At 31.8% G+C, this 22,131-nt stretch overlaps 2 protein-coding genes across 5 annotated transcripts; both read right to left on the bottom strand.

Moving 5' to 3' along the window:
- Positions 1 to 1,472: 1,472 nt before the first annotated feature.
- Positions 1,473 to 5,153, bottom strand: LOC140181468 (uncharacterized). The gene is made up of 2 exons (XM_072225067.1): positions 3,134 to 5,153; positions 1,473 to 2,194 (listed from the first exon to the last, which is right to left on the bottom strand). Exons 1-2 carry the CDS (start codon positions 5,151 to 5,153, stop codon positions 1,473 to 1,475), a joined length of 2,742 nt encoding a protein of 913 aa, XP_072081168.1.
- A 10,979-nt stretch (positions 5,154 to 16,132) lies between these two features.
- LOC112772966 (SURP and G-patch domain-containing protein 1-like protein) lies at positions 16,133 to 21,975 on the bottom strand. 4 transcript variants are annotated; one of them, XM_072224248.1, is made up of 9 exons: positions 21,710 to 21,975; positions 19,920 to 21,014; positions 18,765 to 18,891; positions 18,567 to 18,673; positions 18,225 to 18,395; positions 17,832 to 17,966; positions 17,537 to 17,716; positions 16,909 to 17,087; positions 16,133 to 16,810 (listed from the first exon to the last, which is right to left on the bottom strand). In XM_072224248.1, the coding sequence occupies exons 2-9, from the start codon at positions 20,302 to 20,304 to the stop codon at positions 16,784 to 16,786; spliced, it is 1,311 nt and encodes a 436-aa protein (XP_072080349.1). In that variant the 5' UTR covers positions 20,305 to 21,014; positions 21,710 to 21,975; the 3' UTR covers positions 16,133 to 16,783. The 4 variants fall into 4 exon arrangements, with proteins under 4 accessions (XP_072080349.1, XP_072080350.1, XP_025673781.1 ...); XM_072224249.1 differs by having other exon boundaries at positions 18,225 to 18,383; XM_025817996.3 differs by having other exon boundaries at positions 19,920 to 20,337; positions 21,710 to 21,955.
- Positions 21,976 to 22,131: the final 156 nt, after the last annotated feature.

Raw genomic sequence — 22,131 nt, 5'->3', positions numbered from 1 at the left:
GTGAGTGTAACTGATTGAGTGTAACTAACTGCTGAGCTGTCATTAACAACTTCTAACTACTTAACAGTTTGTAACTACTTTTGCTTCTGCATTCTGTGTATGGAGTTATTTGGCTATATACACTTACATGCCCTTGAAACCAAGGGCCACCTCAGCTGCTCCAGACATTAGGGTGCTACTTCAAACACTCTTAATGAATTCCTAAACCTCAAGAAAGCAGCTACTGGGAGAGGCTTTGTTAGAGTATCTGCTAGTTGATCCTGAGCTGGAATATGTTGCACAAAGATTTTTTGTGACAAAATCTCTGACAAAAGAGTGACTTAGTGCAAAATGTTTGGATTTGTTGTGTAGAATTGGATTTGCTGACAATAGAACAGCGCTCTGATTGTCACAGTAGACTACAGGCTTGGTAGAACAAGAGAGTTTTATTTCTCCTAGCAAGTTTTGTAACCAAATGATCTCACTTACAGCATCTGAGATGCCCCTAAATTCTGCTTCAGTGCTACTTTTGGATACTGCAATTTGTTTTCTGCTTGTCCATGACACCAGGTTTGATCCCAAGTAAATTGCATAACCATTTGTTGACTTTCGATCATCAATGTCACTAGCCCAGTCTGAGTCACAGAATCCATATATTCTGAGGTTGGTGAATTTGCTAAATCTCAGCCCGTGTTGTATGGTTCCTGCTAGATATCTGAGAATACGCTTGACAGCCTTCCAATGGGATTCAAGGGGATTATGAAGAAACTGTACTACTTTGTTTACTGAGAAGGAGATTTCTGATCTGGTTACTGTGGCATATTGTAGGCCACCAACAATTGACTTGTACAATGTGGGGTTGGTAAAAGTAGTGTCACCAAAGGCAGAGAGTTTCAGGGAGGAGGTCATAGGGGTTGGGACAAATTTTGCATTGCTCATATCAGCTTTCTTTAGTAGGTCTCTAATGTATTTGGTTTGTTTTAGTGTGACTGTGCCTGTGGAGCTTTTGTGGACTTCAATTCTAAGAAAGTAGTGCATTTCTCGAAGGCTTTTTAGTGAGAAGGTGTTGTGCAACTGTGCCATGAGGGTGGTAATCTCACTTTCAGAGGTGCCAGTGACTAGTATATCATCAACATAGACAAGAATGTAGACCGCAGAGGTGGCTGTCAGTTTGGTGAAGAGGGATACATCAGATTTGGTGCTTGTGAAGCCAAATTGGTTGAGAGCAGCACCTAATTTTATGAACCATGCCCTTGGAGCTTGCTTGAGCCCGTCGATCTTTGGAGCTTGCAAACTTGCTGTTTGTTGGAGGAGACAAACCCCTCAGGCTGTTGCATGAATACATCTTCATAGAGATCACCATTTAAGAATGCATTGTTGAAATTAAACTGGTGAATTTTCCATCCTTTGGCTAGCGCTATGCTTAACATGATTCTAACAGTCGCAGGTCTCACTACTGGACTGAAGATCTGATCATAGTCCACTCCTTGCTTCTAATGAAACCCCTTTTCCACAAGTCTGGCCTTGTACTTCTGGATGCTGCCGTCTGGATTCTTTTTGACTCGGAACACCCATTTGCAGCCTATGGGAGCTGAGTGAGCTGGAGGATCGACAAGCCGCCAGGTAAGGTTGTTTTGTAAGGCTGAGAATTCTTCTTCCATGGCTTCTCTCCAGTATGGGGTACTAAGAGCTTGTTCTATTGACTTTGGCAGGTTCTGATATGCACATTCCTCCGTAGCTGAGGCTAAGGTAGTTGTGAACACTCGTGGCTTAAAGATGCCATTTTTGCTTCTAGTCACCATTGCATGCGTGTTCTGGGCGGCGGGTGCTGGAGGCATTGATTCTATGGCTGCCTGCAACAGAGAGTTAGAGGAATCTATAGTGGTAACAGAGTCAGTGGCTGCATTGTTCTCAGTGACTGCAATAAATGCATCAGGTAATGAATTAGATACAGCATTGATATTAGTAGAAGGTATATCATGAATGTCTATGTATGTAGGTGAGGAAGAGGGACTAGGGGAGGACTGGGGTTGAGGGATTTGGCGAAATGTGAAGTTCGAGGGTGGGGAGAGGACCGGGTTGGTTGGTTTAGGTGGTGGGGTTTTGAATAGAGTTTGGTAAGGGAATTCATGCTCCCAGAAAATTACGTTTCTTGATATATAGACTCTGCCAGATGAGGATAGGCACTTGTAGCCTTTGTGGTCTGAACTGTACCCTATGAAGATGCATTTATGAGATTTGTGATCAAATTTGTGTTTGTTGTATGGTTTTAACAAGGGGTAACATGTGCATCCGAAAGATCTTAGGTGCTGATAGTCAGGTTTGGTGTGGAAGAGGGTTTCATGAGGAGTTTTAAAGTTGAGGACTTGGGTGGGTAAGCGATTTATCAGGAAGGTTGCAGTTAGGATGGCTTCATCCCAAAAGGAGAGAGGTAGAGAGACTTGAGAGAGTAGGGTGAGGCAGGTTTCGGTTAGATGTCTGTGTTTTTGCTCAACACACCCATTTTGCTGGTGTGTGTGAGAACAAGTGAGTTGGTGTTGAATTCCTTGGTTTGCAAGATGTTGGGTGAAGGATTTTGAAAGATATTCGCCACCATTGTCTGTTTGAAGAGTTTTGATTTTGTGGCCAGTTTTGGTTTCAATCATGGTTTGAAATTGACAGAAAGCTGAGAAGGTTTGGGACTTGGTTTGTAATAGATAGGTACATGTGTATCTGATAAATGTATCTATGAAACATGCATAGTATCAGTAACCGAACTTACTGGGCATTGGGGCAGGCCCCCAAAGGTCAGAGTAGATAAGTTCTAAGGGTGTGGTGTATTGTGTTTGGGAGGGAGGGAATGGGAGTTGGTGTATTTTATTGGTGCAGCAAGGTTCACAGGTTGTAGTAATGGGAGTGTTGTCCTGAGGTGAGTGAATATTGAGGCTGGCTAAAACGATTTTGGTGACTTTGGTGGAGGGATGACTAAGTCATTTGTGCCAAAGGTCTAGGGAGTTGTTGGTATTGATGCTTGTGATTTGGTTGAGTGGGGTTATGGTTGTTGTTGTGGTAGTGGCAGTGGTGTGTGTGATTTGATTAGGTGAGGTTTTGGCTGGGTAAGTGTTATGGTAAGGGAAATTGGCTGGATGATTGCTACAGGTATGTGGTACATTACTTGAGTTTGTTGTTATTGCACAAGAATTCAATGCAGCATCAGTTGGAGGTTTGCCATAGCAGTCATTGTTCATTGTAGTATTGGAATCAGATGCACAACGATTTAAAAATGCAGCAGTACAGTTAAGAGTATTGGAAAAGATATTTGTATTGAATTGGGAAGATATTGTATCAAAGTTTGTATTTGTATTTGTATTTGAATCTTTGTAGAGATTCTTATTGACACTACTTTGAACACTGTCAAAGTTTGCATTTACATTTGAGTCTTCATGGACATTCTTATTGACACTACTTTGGACACTAGAGCTGGTTGCACTATTGGCACTTTCTATTGGCTTGCTACAACTTGTTTTTTGTTTTTCTTCATTTTTCTTTTCTTTCGACTCATGACAGCAGACCACATGTTTTCCTTTTTTTTCACTTGGTATAAGTTTGACACTGACATTTGCACAAATGCTCTTTTCATCATTGGCTGCTTTTTCTTTTTCAACTTTGCAACTTGGTCTTTGAACCTGAATGTCATCAAATCTATACAATCCATTTCTAAGTCTGCCTTGTAGCAGAACCTTCTTGCATTCCTGACATTTTACAGCACAGAGGTAAGGCCAAAATTCAAAGAATACTCCATTATCTAATGCAAACTTTGATACACTGATTAGATTTTTTGAAATTGTAGGAACATGAAGCAAATTCTGAAGTTTGAAGATTTTGTTTGACATAGATGCATGAATGATAGACCTTCCAATATTAGCAATGCTCATACCTTTTCCATTGCCTCCAAATACCTGTTCAGGCTGATATTCTGAGCTGTTGATTAGGTTCAATTGGTCGAATGTGATGTGGTGAGAGGTTCCTGAATCTGGATACCATCCTGGATCTGAGCTGGTGCCTAGAGTGGTGAGCAGTGCTTGAGAATTTTGGTTTATTTGCAGAGGTTGTTGAGGTGGCTGGCTGTATGGCTGAGCATGTGGGCTTTGGGGTTGGTAGTAGGGCTGGGTTGGTTGGTTGGGTTGGTAATAGGGCTGGACCAGTTGATTTTGTTGGTGAAATCCATCATTTGGTGGTGGAGGTCCAGTATTGGGGTGTTGGAGCTGTGGATTCTGGTAATCCAGATTGAATCTATGATAGCACTGCCACACAGTGTGACCTGTCCTCCCACACAGTTGGCACTGGGGTCTGTTGTTCTGCCACCATGATCTGCCTGATCTGAAGGAATTTCTTCCTCTGCCTCTTCGACCTGATTGACCTCTGCCATAGTCTCTTGGGTAACTCTCATACGGTGCTTCAGTTTGATACTCCATTGCTTCCTTGCTTGAATCAAGTTTCCATTGTACTAGATTTGCATGCACCATATTCAGATTTGCTTTGCGAAATCTCTCATTCACTTCTTCCTGCGCTAGCAGTTGTGATTCTAACTCATTGATGGACATATGATCGGATCTTCCATTAACCATGGTGATAAAGGCACTGAATTCTTCATCTAATCCTCCGAGTGTGCATTCAAAATATTCTTCTTTTGTTAATGGAGCTCTAAGGGTAGAGAGAGAGTTTGCTACCTTATTAATCTTTGTGACGAACTCTGCAGCGGATGAATCGTGCTTCTTGATTGATTTCAGCTGAGCTTTTAGTAACTTGATCTTTGATTTTATTCTGGCTGCAAAGTGTTCTTCAAGAACTTCCCATATTTCATGAGCATATTGATGTTCAACTATTTTGTTTACAAAGAATTCGTCCATTGTAGACAGCATCCACGCTACAAGACATTCATCTCTTTGCTCCCATTCTTCAAATTCTGGAGACACCTGTTCAGCTTCTTGATCTTCCACTGAGTTGTATTTTTTTGGCATTGAGCAAGCTGAGATATGGTTTTGTAATCGATTTGCTTTGATGCAGGCCAGAGCTTGTCTATTCCAAGCTTTGAAATTGTCTTCATCTAACTTGATTATTGTAGGAAAGTTTGCAATTGCAGCCATGGGTGAAGTTGAACGAGCTTGCGTTGCGAAAGAGTTAGGAAGAGCCATGGATCAGAATCGAAGCTCTGATACCATGTAAGGTATCAGATTCTTGAGGAAGAAGGAGAAGAGATAAGAGCTTTGAGAGCTCATAGAAGGAAGATGAGAGAAGAGTGTAGAAGAGAGTGGGAGCGAACAATAATGTTGTTCATTACTGATGATTGTGAAAAACTAATCCTAAAGAAGGTACAGTGAAGATATTTATAAGGTATGATTACAGATTGTTGAGGTTGGGAGTAACTAACTAAGGGTGAGTGTAACTGATTGAGTGTAACTAACTGCTGAGCTGTCATTAACAACTTCTAACTGCTTAACAGTTTGTAACTACTTTTGCTTCTGCATTCTGTGTATGGAGTTATCTGGCTATATACACTTACAAATTTATGGTAATTAGTTGGATAAATTAATTTAGGGTTTATTTTAGAGTTGAAGCTATAGTAATTTAAAGTTGAATTTTTTATTTGTTTATAATTTTATTAATTTTTTATTAAATTCTATATTAAATTTTTTAATGAAATGTATGATTAGAATTTGTTACATAAATTTAGTGTAATTTGAAATTAAATAATATTAAGTTAAATAGGGTGTAATTTAGGATAATTAGTTAGATAAATTAGTTTAGGGTTTAGTTTAGAGTTAAAGTTAGAGTAATTTAGAGTTGAATTTAGGTAAATTAAGTAAATTTAGAATTAATTAAGATTTTCGGATTAGTTTATAATAAGTGTTTTTACAAATGTTATTAATTTTTGTTATTAATTTTTATATTTTAGTAAGTTTATTTCTATTTTAGAATTTTTTTTGTTTGAACGTCGTGTAGCATTACTCGTGAGTTATTCGTGCTGATAATATACTTGAGTTGTTTGTGCATTATCAAGATTGATTTTTTATCTTTAAACATGTTAAATTGTTAAAACTTTATGTTAAACTTATTTTTTTATGATAGAATTTTAGGATAAAGGTAGGAGAAAGTTGCCTAGTGGCCTGGTGCTTTTTCAAAATCCTTATTTATTGAAAAATTACAGAGTAATAAGGGAATGCGCACTAGAACGACTAGGATTTGATATTTGTTTGAATGTGTATTTGTTTTAATTTATGTTTGCAATTATCTTCTATGTATAAATTGATAACTTTTTTTGTGGAGACCTCTAAATTAAAAAAAAAAATTCTATCGAATTTTCATTAAAATTGTTTAATGATATATTTGATTTGTGAATAAATAAAAATTATATTTGGTTGCCAATACTGTTAAAGAAAATTCTCGTCCTCTCTATAGGCGCTAATAGAAAATGAATCCTCTCAAATTTTTTAACACCACCGTCTACATTATTGACTCAGCAAGATCAAAAAAGACTAATTCTTTAATTATATTTCTAATTTTTGAATAAGGTTCTAAATTTGAATAATATAAGTATTCAAATTCAAAGAAATACAAATGTGAATGGAAAAGGACCTGTTCATGCAAGCCATCATTATTCACCTAAGAGTATAGTAGCCCAGAAAAGACTAATAATAAAGAGGGAGAAAAGAAAAAATATTGAAGTCTTACAAATTTGCTGACTCAGATACAGTAGCTTCTTTCACTTTCCTATCTTTATTATGTTACAGTCAAAATATTTTGCCTTCACACTGTAGCAAGTAGATTGGTGGCCAATATTTATTTATATATCTTTTTAATTAAGAATGTTTTTTCTAATTTAAATAAGGCAAGTCCATCATCATGTGTGGAAAGTTTTATTTGTTGACCATGAAAATGAAAACAAGCTAAGGCAAGACCATCAGATTTCCAAAATCGTTTCAAAGAAGTGATAAGAAGAGAAATAATCAAGTAGTATGTATACCTTAACGGCACGTTGTACGTATATATGTTCGGATGTACGTATTATATGAGATTAATTAAATATTTATATGTTTTATAATAAAAATAATAAAATAGTAGAAACTCAAACGTAGTCGACTTCACTTGAAAACTGTTAGATAAAAATTTAGTTAAATTATCTAACGACTTTCAATTATCAACTTCACTTGAAGTCGACTGCACCGAGTTTTCACCTAATAAAATATATAAATTTTCAACGTAAGATTTTAATGGTTTGGTTATTTTATAAGCTAATAAATATTAAATAAATTTTTTAATCATAAAATAAAATAAAGTTCTTAACATCTGCTAAATAAAAAAATATATTTTATAAAATAATTTAAACCTTTAGTATAAATATTTAAATATTATAAATAATGGAAAATAAAAAAAAAACTATTATAGAGAAAGTTTTAATTTATTTTGATAGTGGATCAACTTTAACTTGAACCCATTAATTTATTCCTCCGAATATCATTAAGATATATATTACATTACCGAATGTTAATGCGTTTTTTAAAATGTAAGAACTACAGTGTTTTTGAATTTTAGAGCCTAATAAGTAATAATAACATTAAATCAAACCCTAAATTCTAAATCTTGTTATAAATTTTAAATTTTAAAAACCTAAGTGAACATATCATGGGGGAAAAAATGTGTTAGCCTCCAGCAGCAGTATCACAGAAAGTTTGTTCTTTTCTAAAATTAAAATAAATAAAAGAAAAGAAAGAAAAGTCTTACAGACGGAAGAAGGTCTTTGCCTCTTTGGAATTAGTGAATTACCATCCATATTGGAAAGTCCACATACAAAGCTATATATAACTAAACATAAAAAATAAAAAAAATGATTATTATATGTTTATTAATTAGTAGATGATCGATTATTGTACATGTTTATCTCGTGATGCTTTCTTTGCACCGTCAATTATTTAACTTTTTACGCAAATTAAATTCAAGGTCAACTCTTGTTGTTGAATGGGCAAGGCATGCATAGATCATAGTTTCCCTCTAAGAGTTGCAAAGTTAAAGTTGAAAATAAAAGTCTACTCCCAAAAAAATATTCATTATTACTATCGCAGCAAGCAATGCAGTGCCACAATAATTCATGCAAGTTTCATGGAGCTACTTGCATTTTCAAAACTATAGGATCAGAGTATGTGATAAATAATTTAGGAAAAATTTTAAGGGTACTAGAAATATCAGTGTTTCAATTATTTTAACCGTTAATTTTAATTAATATATTATATATATTTTTTATAATTCAGATTAACGGTTAAAATAACTGGAATACCGATGTTTCTGATACACTTAAAACTCTTTCATTAATTTATACTAAACTATAGGAGTACGGACGGTGATAATAAGTCAGTAGCAATTTACCTATTTATGTCTCCAGGTACAAAAATACTGTAATGTGGTTGGATCTAGGGTGACAAACAGGTTGAACTTGAAAATTGAATTTGTCCTCCAAAAAAAATTATTTGTCAAAATTGTATCTTGTGGGTTTTGGTGGAGTAGAATAAGTTAGTAGATGTCTACTAATTTTTTTTTATATAAAAGTATACTTTTAAATTATTTTTTTCTATACTTGTAAATTTTATTTAAGTATTTTTATAATTAATTAGTTAATAAGTTATGAATTTTATTTTTTAATTCAGTTGATAATAATATTATTTTTTATTTTTTTAAATTAAAAAAATTATGGTGGATTAACATAGCCAAAAAAATAAGTGAGAGAGAAATTCTCATTGTCTGTCTTGACAAGACAAACCAAAATTTATTAGCGGGATAAATTAGTCTATCTATCATCTTTAATTAGATCAAATTAATATTAGTTTGATGTGATTTTTCTCTTTCAATTTAAAAAAAAAAACCATTAAAATATAAATTTGTTTACTTTAGCTTTTGAAATTCACTAGCATAACAAAACCTTGGTATTAAACAACAAACTAATTAATGATGATAGATTGAATATACAAGTTAGAGCATTACATTAAAAATAATATGGTTATACATTTAAGTCTTTTTGTTAATTAAATTTAATTATTAATAAAAATTAATTATATCTAACATTATTCTAAGTTCTATTATTTAATTTGATTGGATTTAGTTCATAAAAAAATTTAAATATGTAGTATTACTCAATAAAATGAACAATAATATTCATATTTATCTCGAATCACTTATTTAAAGACATTACTGTACTAACTCTCTTATCTCTAGAATATAATTCTTAATGCTGAAAGATCAAATTACAATATTTCTACATGACTATACAATATTTCTACAATAATATAATAGAGAGGAGAGTGGATTTTTTTTTCTTTTTGTCCTAAATAAAATGTGCAACCTACTAACTTGTTGAGAAGGTTAACCACATTTATCTTTTACTCTATAGGGAGCAGCCATAACACTTTTCTCGTTAAGATAAGGTTAGGTATGCTGATGAAAAGTGGAGCTTCTGTTATTGGATCCATCTTGAAAGCTATCGGTTATATTACATAATCATATATTTTTATTTAAATTCAAAATAGTCCACGAATGAATAATATATTTATCATTTATGAGTTATCTTGGTCATTTTTGTGAATTAGATAAAAACACATGACATCAATTATTTTTTAACTATATTATTATCTAACTGAAAATACAATTCGATTTATTATTATATCTCATAAGAAATTAAATGAGCTTAATTTATCTCAAAAATTAGTTCATAAAATAACTATTGTTTCAATTTATTTTAAAAGATAATTCAAGAAATAAGAGTTGTCTCATTTATAAAAAGATTAGACAAAGACTTAGAGCGTAAGTTTATGGGTTAATATTCAAATTCGACTTTGAAAGATCACGCAATCTTCATTTTCGTTTTTGAATGATTTTATTAATTAAATTAGTCCCTGAAAGATAAAATGTAAGTCAAATTAGTCATTCCGTCAGTTGGATGATGATGTGTCACGTTAAGTGACATGTGGCACGTCACGTGGCAGGTCAGTGACACGTGGATGCCACGTGTCACTTGACATGTAAAAAAATTTTTTATAGTCAAAATAGTCCTTGAAAGTCCAGACGTAAGTCATTTTCATCCCTCAAATTTTAAAAATTAGTCAAATTAGTCCTTATATAATTTTTTTTTTATTTTTTCTTCATAATATTAAATTTGAAATATTTTTTGATACTACTAATTTTAATAGAAATGTAATTGACAAACAAAACATTAGTAATTATATCTTTTCTTTTTAAAAATTTTTTCAATAAAATTATCTTTCTCCTTTAATTCTTCTCAAAATCTCTCTTATTCTTTTCTATTCTAAAATTTTTTTCTTACATTATTACATTTTGCTGGAATATATATATATACTCAAAATTGAAATGTATGTATTTATTAACCTAAACAAAGTTATATGCTCAAAATCAAAATTTATGTATGTTAACCTAAACAAAGTTATACTGCTATTTTTTTTCTACTACATCTTTTTTTTTCCATTACGGTATTACTTACATATAGGATGTAATGGTAGTGATACTTAGAGTCAAAATTCAAGAAGATCCACAAATTTTGCTTAATTATTATTATAAACGAATTGCTTTTTCAGCGTAATACGTACAAAGATCATAATAAATTTGTGTGTTTCATATGTTTGAGATAGATTATATAATTTTTCTTTTAATTTCACAAATCAATGAGATAAAATAAAATAGAAAATATTATACCTATGTATAATACAGGCTATTCCGCACTAGTACATTATATAAATAGATATGCTTCGTATTAAGATAAAATTTCTTTTGTTTTAAATGAAATATTTAAAAAATTATATTAGAATATTAAGATTCAAAAAGTGATTTCATAAATCAGTTTTTCAATTATTGAGTTTTACTATATAAATTAAACAATAATAAAAATTATAATTTTAAAAAATTTAAAAGATTTAAAATTTAAAATAATTACTATATTATTTAGTAAAATTTAAAATATTAAATTTTTAAATATATAATCAACAATAATTTGATAAACTCATTTAAATAAAAAAATTCACATAAAAAATTACAATTTAAAAATGTAAAATTTTAAAATACAAATGACAAAACAACTTTATAAAAATTTAATTATTTTTATTATTTTATGTAAAGAGAATTTTGTTTATTAAGGTTTAAAAAATAATATTAAAATTAGTAGTATAAAAAAATATTAAAAATTTAATATTATAAAAAAATTATATAAGGACTAGTTTGACTAATTTTTAAAATTTGAGGGATGAAAATGACTTACGTCTAGACTTTCAAGGACTATTTTGACTATAAAAAACTTGTTTACATGTCAAGTGCCACGTGTCACTGACCTGCCACGTGTCACTTAACGTGATACGTCATCATCTAACTGACGGAATGACTAATTTGACTTATTACCTTTTATCTTTCAGAGACTAATTTGATTAAAAAAATCATTTGGAGACGAAAATGAAGATCATCTAATTTTTTAGGGATGAATTTAAGTATTAATCCGTAAATTTATTGTGACCTGAGGATGTTTCGGGTCCAGTAACAATTTCTTAAAAATGTTATGATACTATATAAGAAATTAAATATGCTTACTTTACTCCAAAAATTAAGAGTTGCTTCACATTTATAAAGATCATCATACTTTTTATTTTAGACAATATAAAACTTAATATATCTTTTAAAAACTAATTCAAAACATTTAATTTTTTTCCTAAAATATTTTAAAAGTCTATTTTGATATAAACCGGTAATCCAACTTGCATGGGAAGGAAACATTAAAGAAACGAAGTAACAATCATTCTTTACAGCATAGCATTTGCATTTTGTGAGAAATCATTTTTGTTCTTAACAGTTAGACCCTTTCCATCGCCACAAAAAGTGGTTCTCTTTGTTTTATTAAATAACATTTCTCGTTTCATAAGTTATCACTGTTTTCACAATTTTTAATACAATGATCAATCAATCGATAATTAAGCTTACGAATCGAGTCGTACAAATTAAAGAATTTAAGTAAACTCTCAAATTTAATTGCCTTAGTTATTATTTAAAGAATTTCATTATTAGCTCCATTTTTATTTTCAGAGAGGACATGTTCCCAGTGAATGCAGGCTCAGCAAGATTTGGATCTTTTATTATGTACGGCATAAACTTTCCATTATTGATGGCGATACCATTCTCAATTTCAATTTTAAAATTTGGGCATATGTTATTTTGATTTGATCTGATATGATTTAATTTGAAACATCATCATGTTAATGGGTTTGCTATGGCCATTGATTAAGACATTTCATAACCTTTTTTTTCCCTCACGTATTTTTCAATCCAACTCTCAAAGACTAATTTACTGCAGATCTGAGACTTTATTTAAAAATTTGTCATTAATCAATAAACTGTTATATATATATTATAAGACGAAATTTAAATTTCTAATACTTACTTAAATGGACTAATAAACTAACCACACGGTTAACCTAAGTTTCAGTGACATGACGTTACGAAGCATCTTATTTTGGATGCAGGATGTTCCATTAGTGGAATTAGGAATAAGAATTGGGAAGTGATAGGTAAAGTGGAACAATTGCACTTAGGGAGAAAAAACAAAAAAGAAGATGCTTTAATTTCCACTCAAGTTAAGAAACAATTTTTGTTTAATGTTTATTAGTTATCACCAAGTTTAAAGCGTAATAAGAGACTTATTATTACATAGTTAACATTGCAAGTGGGCTAATGGCATATCTTAGATATATTATATTATTACTTATTATTCTTTTTTTTTTTTTTGGCCTACCAAACAAAACATTAAGTAATCTTTATTATTGGTGTATAACTGTCTCCCAATACTGAAACTTAAACCAGTCCAAAGAAAATCAGAAAAGTTTGGAACTTTTTGGTATTATGTTAGAAAGAACTACGTTAGCACCTCTATAATTGGTCGTTTTCAGCTACTTGGATAAATATATTGTGTTTAATTTTCTTTGTTTTGTTCTTAGCAGAACTCATCTACTTATAGATATGTAATTTCTTTTCTGAATCTGTTTTCTTGGTAGGATTTGCTTTGTGGCTAGCCAATAGACACAATAGTAAGTAGTTTCCTTTCATTTTATGTGTCCCCCAATAAGCTTTTTAGTTTTGGCACCACATATTGTATTTTTACTTTTGAAAAATATCTAGCTAACATTTTTTATTAATATTAGCAAATATTTAGGTAGTTTTTGTTTTCGGAGACAGGATACGGAAATATGCACAGCACATCTTTAAAAAGTGTTTGAAAGCAAAGACATGGACACTGAACATCTTGTCTTCGAAATAATTTTTTATACCTTTGTGTCTACTCTTTTACGAAGGAGAATGATGGATATGGGATTTGGAAGAGGGACGCAGACTTTTTTATGATTTTTTTTTTCCATAGATATTTTTTATTATTCCACTATTATCCCTTCTTATTTTTCCTAATTTACGGTTTTCCTAATTACTTTCTTCTCCATACTCTTTCTCTATCTCTATTCTCTACGTTCTCCTTCTTTCTCTTTTTTTAAGTGCTCTTTCCTTTTTGTAAAAATTTTTATTGAGCTGGATAATTTCTTTTTTCTTATCGTTTTTACTTCAATATCATTTTAACCTTGTATTGTATTATTTGATTTGTAATAAAAATAATAACAAAAATAATTAGTCTTCAGACTTTTGAAAGATAAACATTATAAAGATTAAATTGATCTTTTAAAATACTAAAAAATAATTTATAAGTTGTTAATGATTTTATATAATTTAAAGAAAAATTAATTTTTTGAAAGGAAAAATCAGTTTTTAGATTAAAAAAAATTTGATTTTCTAAATAAAAATAGATTTTTACGTGCAAAAACTAATTTTTTTCATGTAAAACAGATTCTTTTTTAAAACTGATTTTATATTTAAAATTAATTTAGCTTATTATCCTAAACGAAATTTTTTATTAATCAAACTCAGATTTATTTTTTTGTTAATATTAACCATATGTATTCCTACATATTAATAATAAATTTAAAAATAAAATAATTATATTTATAAATTTATTTTAATATAAATACTATTATATAACTTTTTATTAAAATTTTTTGCCCTTTCAAACATTTTTTTCAAATTCCCATTGTCTGTACTTCTACGTACTCTCATTCTCTATTAAATTAATTTGTACCAGAAAATTTGAAATCACATGGTTATTTTAGTCATTTCATATAATATTTTAGTCTTGTCCATGTGTATCCAAACATAATACTGCACATTACATTATTGTCTTGTACATCGTATCCAAACACAATACACAAAAAATAACTTTTAATGTCTCTGTGCTATTATCTCTGTCTCAGTGTCATGTTCTGTCCTATCTCTAAAAATAAACACTACCTTAGAATTAATACTTTTTTTTTATATTATTAGAATTTAAAGTTTAAAATTTAGGAGATAAAATTTAATATTTTATTAGTCATGTAATATTAGTCTATATTTTTTATCTTCACAAATTATGAAAATAAAAGTATAATAAAAATGAACACAAAAACATAAATTCAAACCATAGATGAACACACCAAACATAAATTCAAACCACACATGTCTAGATAGTGTTTGCCTACTCCCTTGTGATACAAGATACAAAGATATTGGCCATAAAAACATATTTGAAAAAGAAAATAGGGATAAATAATTTAAAATTAGAGTAATATTTTACATTAAACAAGATAGTATAAATGGTAGGTATTTCGTAAATATATTTGGGAATTTCTCTCATTTCTGATTAGAAAAGTGGGGAAGAATACTCATTGCATTTTTCAGTTTATTTTTAACTCTTTTTCTTTGACTAAATTATTTTGATTCTTATATTTTTAGATAAATATTTTCTTTTTTTTTTCTGGTATTTTATAAGTGATATTCTTTAATTTGATATTCTAAGTTAGAATTGAAAGACTTGTATCCTGATTTTATGACTAAAAATACTGTTTTAAATGTGGAAGAATATGTAAAATGAGTTTGTTATTTCATACACTTAGATAACAATCAAGCCAATTAATTGGCTTTGTTTTTATTTTCTTTTCTTTTCTTTTCTTTATAGGTAGACACAAAAAAAAAAAAAAAAAAAAAAACACACTAAACTCTACAAAAGAAAGGTTAGCGCTATATTTATTTCAAAATATATAAATCATCAAATATTATATAATTTAAATGTCAAATCAGCTAACGTATAATTTAATTTTACAAACAGAGAAATTTCTAATATTATATAAACTATTTAGAGAGGAGATAAGTGGAATCGGAATTGACCTTTTTTCCCCACTTAGGTGCTTATTTTCTCACCTTTATGTTGTCATATCCGCATCATACCCTTCTAATATATTCGTATGGGGTAAGGCTTTTTTATTTTGTTGTACTTGGGGGGTAAGGCCTTAAATTGACACTTACAACTATTTACGCTTACCACATAAAGTTTTAGTATGAGAGACCAATATCACATAAGAGTATAGCTCTTTTCAGAGAAAAAAATACCCTTAGCAGAATAGATAGCGGGCCAAGTATTTGGCAGCCCTTTGAAACAACTATGATTTCCAAGATCCAAAAGAAAAACTCTGATTTAAATTTATTCAAGGTGTGTATTATTGTATGTTTGGTTTGCATTTTTATTTTTAGTATTTTTTGTTTTTTAAATTTTATGAAAAATAATAAAAAATAACAAAATCTTGCTTTTTATTTCACTTCCTGTTTTTTCATTTTTTTTTCACAAAATTTTGAAAACAAAAAAAAAAAAAAATACAAACCAATCGCACCAGCGTGTCTCCCTCCACATCACCAACTACAGCATCACTTCCTTCAGCTTCAATTTGAACATCACCAGTGACAGCAACATTACGCAGCAGAAATGTCATCAAACATAAGTAAATTTCGATGATTCCAGCTACAAACTAGACATCTTGTACTGGAACCACTATGCATTGCTGTCGTAGTTGAAGATTGTATTGCCAAGAAAGTTGCCAATGAGGGTGGAAAAGGGTTTTCTTTTGGGTGGTTGACGAACGTGGTCAAGTGGCTGCTGCAGCAGCTGCTGATGGGTTTCCTAATGAAGCTTAAGTTTAAAAAAATATGTTTTTATGGAAATTTTAAATTAACACAATCCAGACAACTTTTTCATTAGGATCAATGCTCTTCGGCATCTTGTTCAATTACATAATCCAGAGGGACAGAAACAATATTCTTAGTGTAACTTATATCCATTGCTTTTTTGTCTTTATGCCTTTGGATTTCTTTTGAGCCCACTCAGCAATTATAAATTTAACCTACCTCTTCTTAGCAATGTAGCATCCTTGGACCAAGCTACAAAGAGATCAGATCGGTGGGGGACAAGCTTGGGTTAAAAAAAAGTGTCTAAATTCAAGAGAACTTCTTGTAGTTTCGGGTTTTTTAAATTTAGACTTTAGATCATAATTATATTCGAAATATTCGAACACATGCTTGACCAAGATAGCAAGCACCTTATCAACAAATTTTCATGTGCTACAGGCCTACAGCGATAGAGTAAAATACCATGCTCCAAAAAGCTAAAAAAACATGCATTATTCTTTGTTTACTGCGATTGCTATAGAAACAAACACTAACCAAAACACATTTTTTACTCACGGAAAAAATAAAAAGAAAACAAACAAAAGCTTAGAGTAAAATTTTCATACAATCCTATGACCACAGCATTACTTCATTAACTTGTAAGGATGCAATTTCCCATAACAGACCTGACATGAGGTTCCCTCCGTCTCCGCAATGATCAATAATAAGCCTTCCGAGGATTGTTCTGCAAAAACAAACAAAATTAGGATGCAGATACAGACTACATTAACTTGAGATGATTGCACTCCAAGATCTTTAACAACCAAAACAGGTGTTGTTTACCAGAGGATTGGGTCTATGGCGGTAGCCAAGCATCATCCGCTTTTTGTACTGCTCATATATGTCATCGTCCGGAGTCACCTCCCCAGGTTGGATAGCACCTACTCCCAAGTTATCTTTCTTAACATTGCCTGCCATTATAGGATCTGCAATACCCTTCCTGGAACCACCTAGACCCTCACCTGGAAATTACATGATTGAGAATGTTAGCATAAGAAAGGATTGACAATAACAATTGCACCTTGTCTCGCTAGATGAAGTCATCTATATAAATAGATCTACCGACACCTAAGTTACCTATAATAAATTATGTGTTTAAAAAATTTATAATCTTTAACAATTTCTTCAAAGGTTTTCTGAGGTTTCCCTTGACCTCTAGTTATAGGGCTACCATCCGTTTGATCCACTTCAAACTGAATCCTATAAAAGGATTGACAATTAGGGCACAAGATATGAGAGATAAGAAATTATCTATTTAGATCACTCAGCTTATTCTAGGGTAAGGACTTGTTGGTTACACTTCACGTCAATAGATACTAGCTAGAGCTTTGCTTGAGCCAATTTTAGCAACTTGTACAAGGAAGTTTATTCAGCCACTTGTAAAGTGAAAAGAGTGTAAAGTATAAAGCACCTTCTTTCCAACCCATTTTTGATAAAAGCTTGTGGCCCACATTATCAGCCTGGATTTTTGCCCTCTCTGCAGCCTCCTTTGCAGCTTTCTGTGCAGCTGCATCATTACAGCTAGCCAAGAACTTCTCAAGCTCTTCTTGCGGAATGTAATCACCCATATGATGGCCTTTTTTATTAGAAGCTGTGCCCCAAAAGGAAGCAGTTAGAAGATTATTCCCATTAGAGGAAAGAGTACACAAACAGTGTGACTAAAATACTAAAATTTATACAAGATCAACAAACACCCAATTATGAACCTTGAAGAGAAGCAGGAGGGGGCATCTCATCCTTTGACTGCTTAGGTTGTCGCAACTTCTCTTCATGTGCAGCTTTCTTCATGTAGAACTCCATTAGTGCTAAAGAATCAGCATTTGATGATCCACTAGGCTCATCTGCAACAGAAATACAATTGCATGCACTGATAACAAGTTTCTCACCAAAACAATGATGAGATTTGGGAAATTAAGAGTCCTTTTATATCTTATGGAGAGAATAAATGCAATGTAATTAAACAAAATAATTCAGGAAATTGGAAATTCCATATGTTTAATGGAGGGAATAAATGCAATGCAACTTTGAATTAATCAAAGTAACAGCTAGAGAAAAAATAGTAAACATTCAAAACTACAATCTAAACTGATATCCCTTACCAGTGCTTCCTGCTGAATATGCCTGAGTCGAAGATCCAGAAGCCCTTGATATTTCAGCACTTTCATATAAAGCAGAAGCAGGGATTTGGTAGGTTGAATGCTGCTGAGATGATCTCTGAGAGCCATTTGTTGGTCTAGACGATGAACTGCCTGTACCTCCTGAGGATATAACTGTTCAATATAACATGCCAAATTAATATAAATAATGTGAACCGTGAAAAGATAAAGATATCCCAAGCATTACATAAGAAAAGCTTTTTGGACCATCTGTCCATCTCTCAAAAGGAAATTGCATAACATCTTAACATGGTTTGGATAATTTATTTATATTCAAAAACTCACCATTATGATTTGCTTGTGGTTCCCTGGACTGTGCAAGGGCCTTTTCCTCTTGAGCAAGTTGATATTCATAATATTTATAGTCAGAACATCTTGGATCAAATAAAAATCTGCACATTAATATAAAACATCAGAGTCAGAAGTTAGAAATCATAAACAAAATATCAATGAAATAGGGTCATGATCACACTCCAAACTTACTTGAAAGGGGTATCCCCAGGATTCTTTTGGCGTGTAACGTCCTCAAATTGTCTTCCATTTTTAGCCACAAAACTTGCTAATTTGTCAGCAACTTTCTTCACCATTGGATCACTTGGGGTTGGGGGTGCTGCATATCACTTATAAAACTGATTAATACCAAGAGCATGAACAATGGAATGAAAATTACTCTTGTAGCTGGCGTGCCAATACACGATTCTTGATAGGTAGTTGAAGCATAAGCTGCATTAATGACACAAAAGTATTTAAGACATTTTCTCCTCTTTGCTGATTGGAAATGCTCACTTCATTGAGCAAAGAAGGAATGTACTGAGGTTACCTCTTCGACAATGAAATGATTTAACTTAAAAGGAAGACTCTATTTTCAAGCAAGGGAAAAGGAAAACAGAGAATACTGTGGATGCAACTGTATGCCTACTGGCTGAGGCAACAACATTGACCTTCCTGTAACCAAATACCTTCAGAGGAAGTCTAGAACATGCTTCAGAAAGACATTCCAAGTCAACACCCAAACTTCTCTTCCTCTACTCTTTGTATGAAGGATAAAGTGAATGAAATGAAAAGTTTCATTCTGCAATATTTATCTCATCCTTTTTCTATCATCACGTGAAAATATATGGTATTCAAAGATGTAATTTGCAAAGGAAATTCTTCATTCAGATATTTTAAAAGATGTAAAACAACTAGAAACCCATACTTATCCAACATCCATGGCAACCAGCAAAAATTAGCACAAATAAATGGAGATTGAAAACAGAATGACAAAGAAAGAAAATAACAAATATTCTGAAGACAAATACAAAAACCATTGGAACAAACAATAATTTGAAACCGATAAAAAAGTGAGAAAGGTAGTTCATAGCACACATTAACATCTAAACAATTAAAGCCTTGTCCTGCTCAGTAAAGTTGACTATACCAATGCAATATTGTTGTTTTAATGTAAATCATATTCATCTATTAAGAAATAAATCAATAAATTGCAACAATTATAAAGAATAATTAGGAAGACAAAAATCCTCTTTATACAATCACAATTAGACAGTGGAAGTAAATAATGCTGTCAAAATCCAGCATTAAGCTGGAATATCAAACACAAACCAACTACCTGCACAAAGATTATGTGAAAGTAATTACCAACATCAAATTGCCTTGATGGCTGTGCAGTGCCATCCTCCTGATCAACTTTTTGGCGTTTTGCCTGTACAGCATTTGAAAAATCCCCAGCATCTGTTTCTTCTTCTTCATCATCAGCTAACTTAACAGGCGGTGGAACCAGCTTTGACTTTTGTTTTAGACTGAAAGCAAGTTTGCCACTGGAACCAGCCTGAGAAGTTTTCCGTGTATCATTAACCCTACTAATGGAGGTTTTAGGAGCCAAAGATCCTGAAACAACTTTAATTGGTTTAGGCTCGGATAGTTTGTTATTCTTCTCCTTCTCCTGCTCTTGCTGGAGTTGCTTGAACTTCTCCATGAATGAACCATCATTAACAAAGAGGGCAGGTGGTGGTCCCTTGTCCATTTGCTAAACAGTCAAGGAGCTTACAGCAACTCACTGTTTCAAAAGCAAGCTTCAAGGTATTTAGATAGTGCAACTACATTAAAAGTTAACTTTTGTTTTGTTTGAATATATCTTTTATTCAACTTATGAAATAAAATTGTTTTGCATATTACTGTATTATTTGATGTATTTAGCTAGTTATAGGTCAAAAAGTAGAACTATAAATTGAAAACCAAGGGAGATACAATCAACAATAAATCCCACCATAAGTCAGTTATATGTTACAAAAGTTAGAACGAGAAAGAACAGCCAGTGAACCATGAATTTTGTAACATTAATGGGGGAAAAAAAAGTAATCCAAAGCACTAAACAGTTGACAAAATATTCTATTGAATGAGAAATTATATTACGGATTCTTACATAAGAGCAGCCTTCCTACACAAAACTATCACTGAAATGAGGCTAGACATTTATGGAAACAGAAATATTGGCAAAAGTAGAAAATTTAAAATTGTCACTTTGTTTCATAATGAAATTCTTCTACCATGTCTATACAGGTCAATGATAGACATTTCATGCTTATACCATGTCCAGACACTGAAATGAAACATCCAAAATGGAATTAAAGCATGGATTGAGGTACAATGTAATATTTTAAAAAGAGGACAGTGTAGAAGAATATTCTAAGAACAATCCCTTCCTACTGCTCTCCTACATTTGGAGTTTCATACCTGCCAAATAGCAACAGAACCCTGCTTAGATTCCAAACCCATATGAACATTTACATATGCAAATTTTCAAAATGTCAATTCTCAAATTTCTCAAAAACCAATTTATCAGCCTATCACTGGTCACTGATCAATGGTAGTAACAAAATAAAAGCAAAACCACCACTTCCCACTAAAGTATCATCCATAACCATCACACAAATTTAAAACTAACAAAGAAGAGCTTATATGCTAGCTACATCACTGTGCATATATGATGGTATCTAACGAAATAGTATCATCATGCCATAATCTAAGTTTCAGATAACAACGACAGAACAAATATAACTAACTATTTTATATAGTCAACAATATTCCAATCCCCTTTTGATTCCAATGCATGAATATCAGCCTAAAACCAATCAAACCCAGATCTCGAATCGCACTAGCAAAATCTACCAACCCAAAAATCAAAGACAATAATACCACCAGAACAACAACACAGCCATAATATCAATTCACCGAATCCTGATCCCAAGATACAAACCCTAGAAAGGTCTAATCCCACAATCTCTGAGTCTCCTCCAATACAATTATATCAACCAAGAAGAAACAAACCGAAGCATAAAAAAAGGATTAAAGAAAAAATGCTCCAATAAATAAATAAATAAAAGGAACAAGGTTAGTTGTAAGAGAAGAGCGAGAAGCGAGAAACAAACCTAATTAACGTTTAGGGTCTGTTGAAATTGATTGAATGGAAGGAAGGAAGGTTCGTGGTTGATTAGAAAACGACGTCGCAGCGAAAGCAAAAGGTGTAAGGATGAATGACGCCCAACCGCTCACCGTTTGGAGGAAGGATGAGAGGGAGATGGCCAAAAAGCAAACGACGACCTGACAACCTTCTTGCCCTGAAATTGTGTTTACATATAATCATGCCTAATTTCACTTTGCACCCAAACTTCTTTTATAATTACATTTTATCTCCACTTTTTATTATTCTTCGGCTTTAGTTAATAAAAGGAATAGGACCTATATTACACTTATAAATTTTGAATTAAATTTTAAAGTGGTTTTTCAAATTATTCGTATACGCTAAAATAATTTTATTGTATTAATTATGTTTTTTTTTTTAATAAAAGAG

The sequence above is a fragment of the Arachis hypogaea genome, chromosome 18 (genome assembly GCF_003086295.3).
Source record: "Arachis hypogaea cultivar Tifrunner chromosome 18, arahy.Tifrunner.gnm2.J5K5, whole genome shotgun sequence".
In the NCBI taxonomy this organism is placed as follows: domain Eukaryota; kingdom Viridiplantae; phylum Streptophyta; class Magnoliopsida; order Fabales; family Fabaceae; genus Arachis; species Arachis hypogaea.
This window is presented reverse-complemented; position numbering and strand designations above follow the sequence as displayed.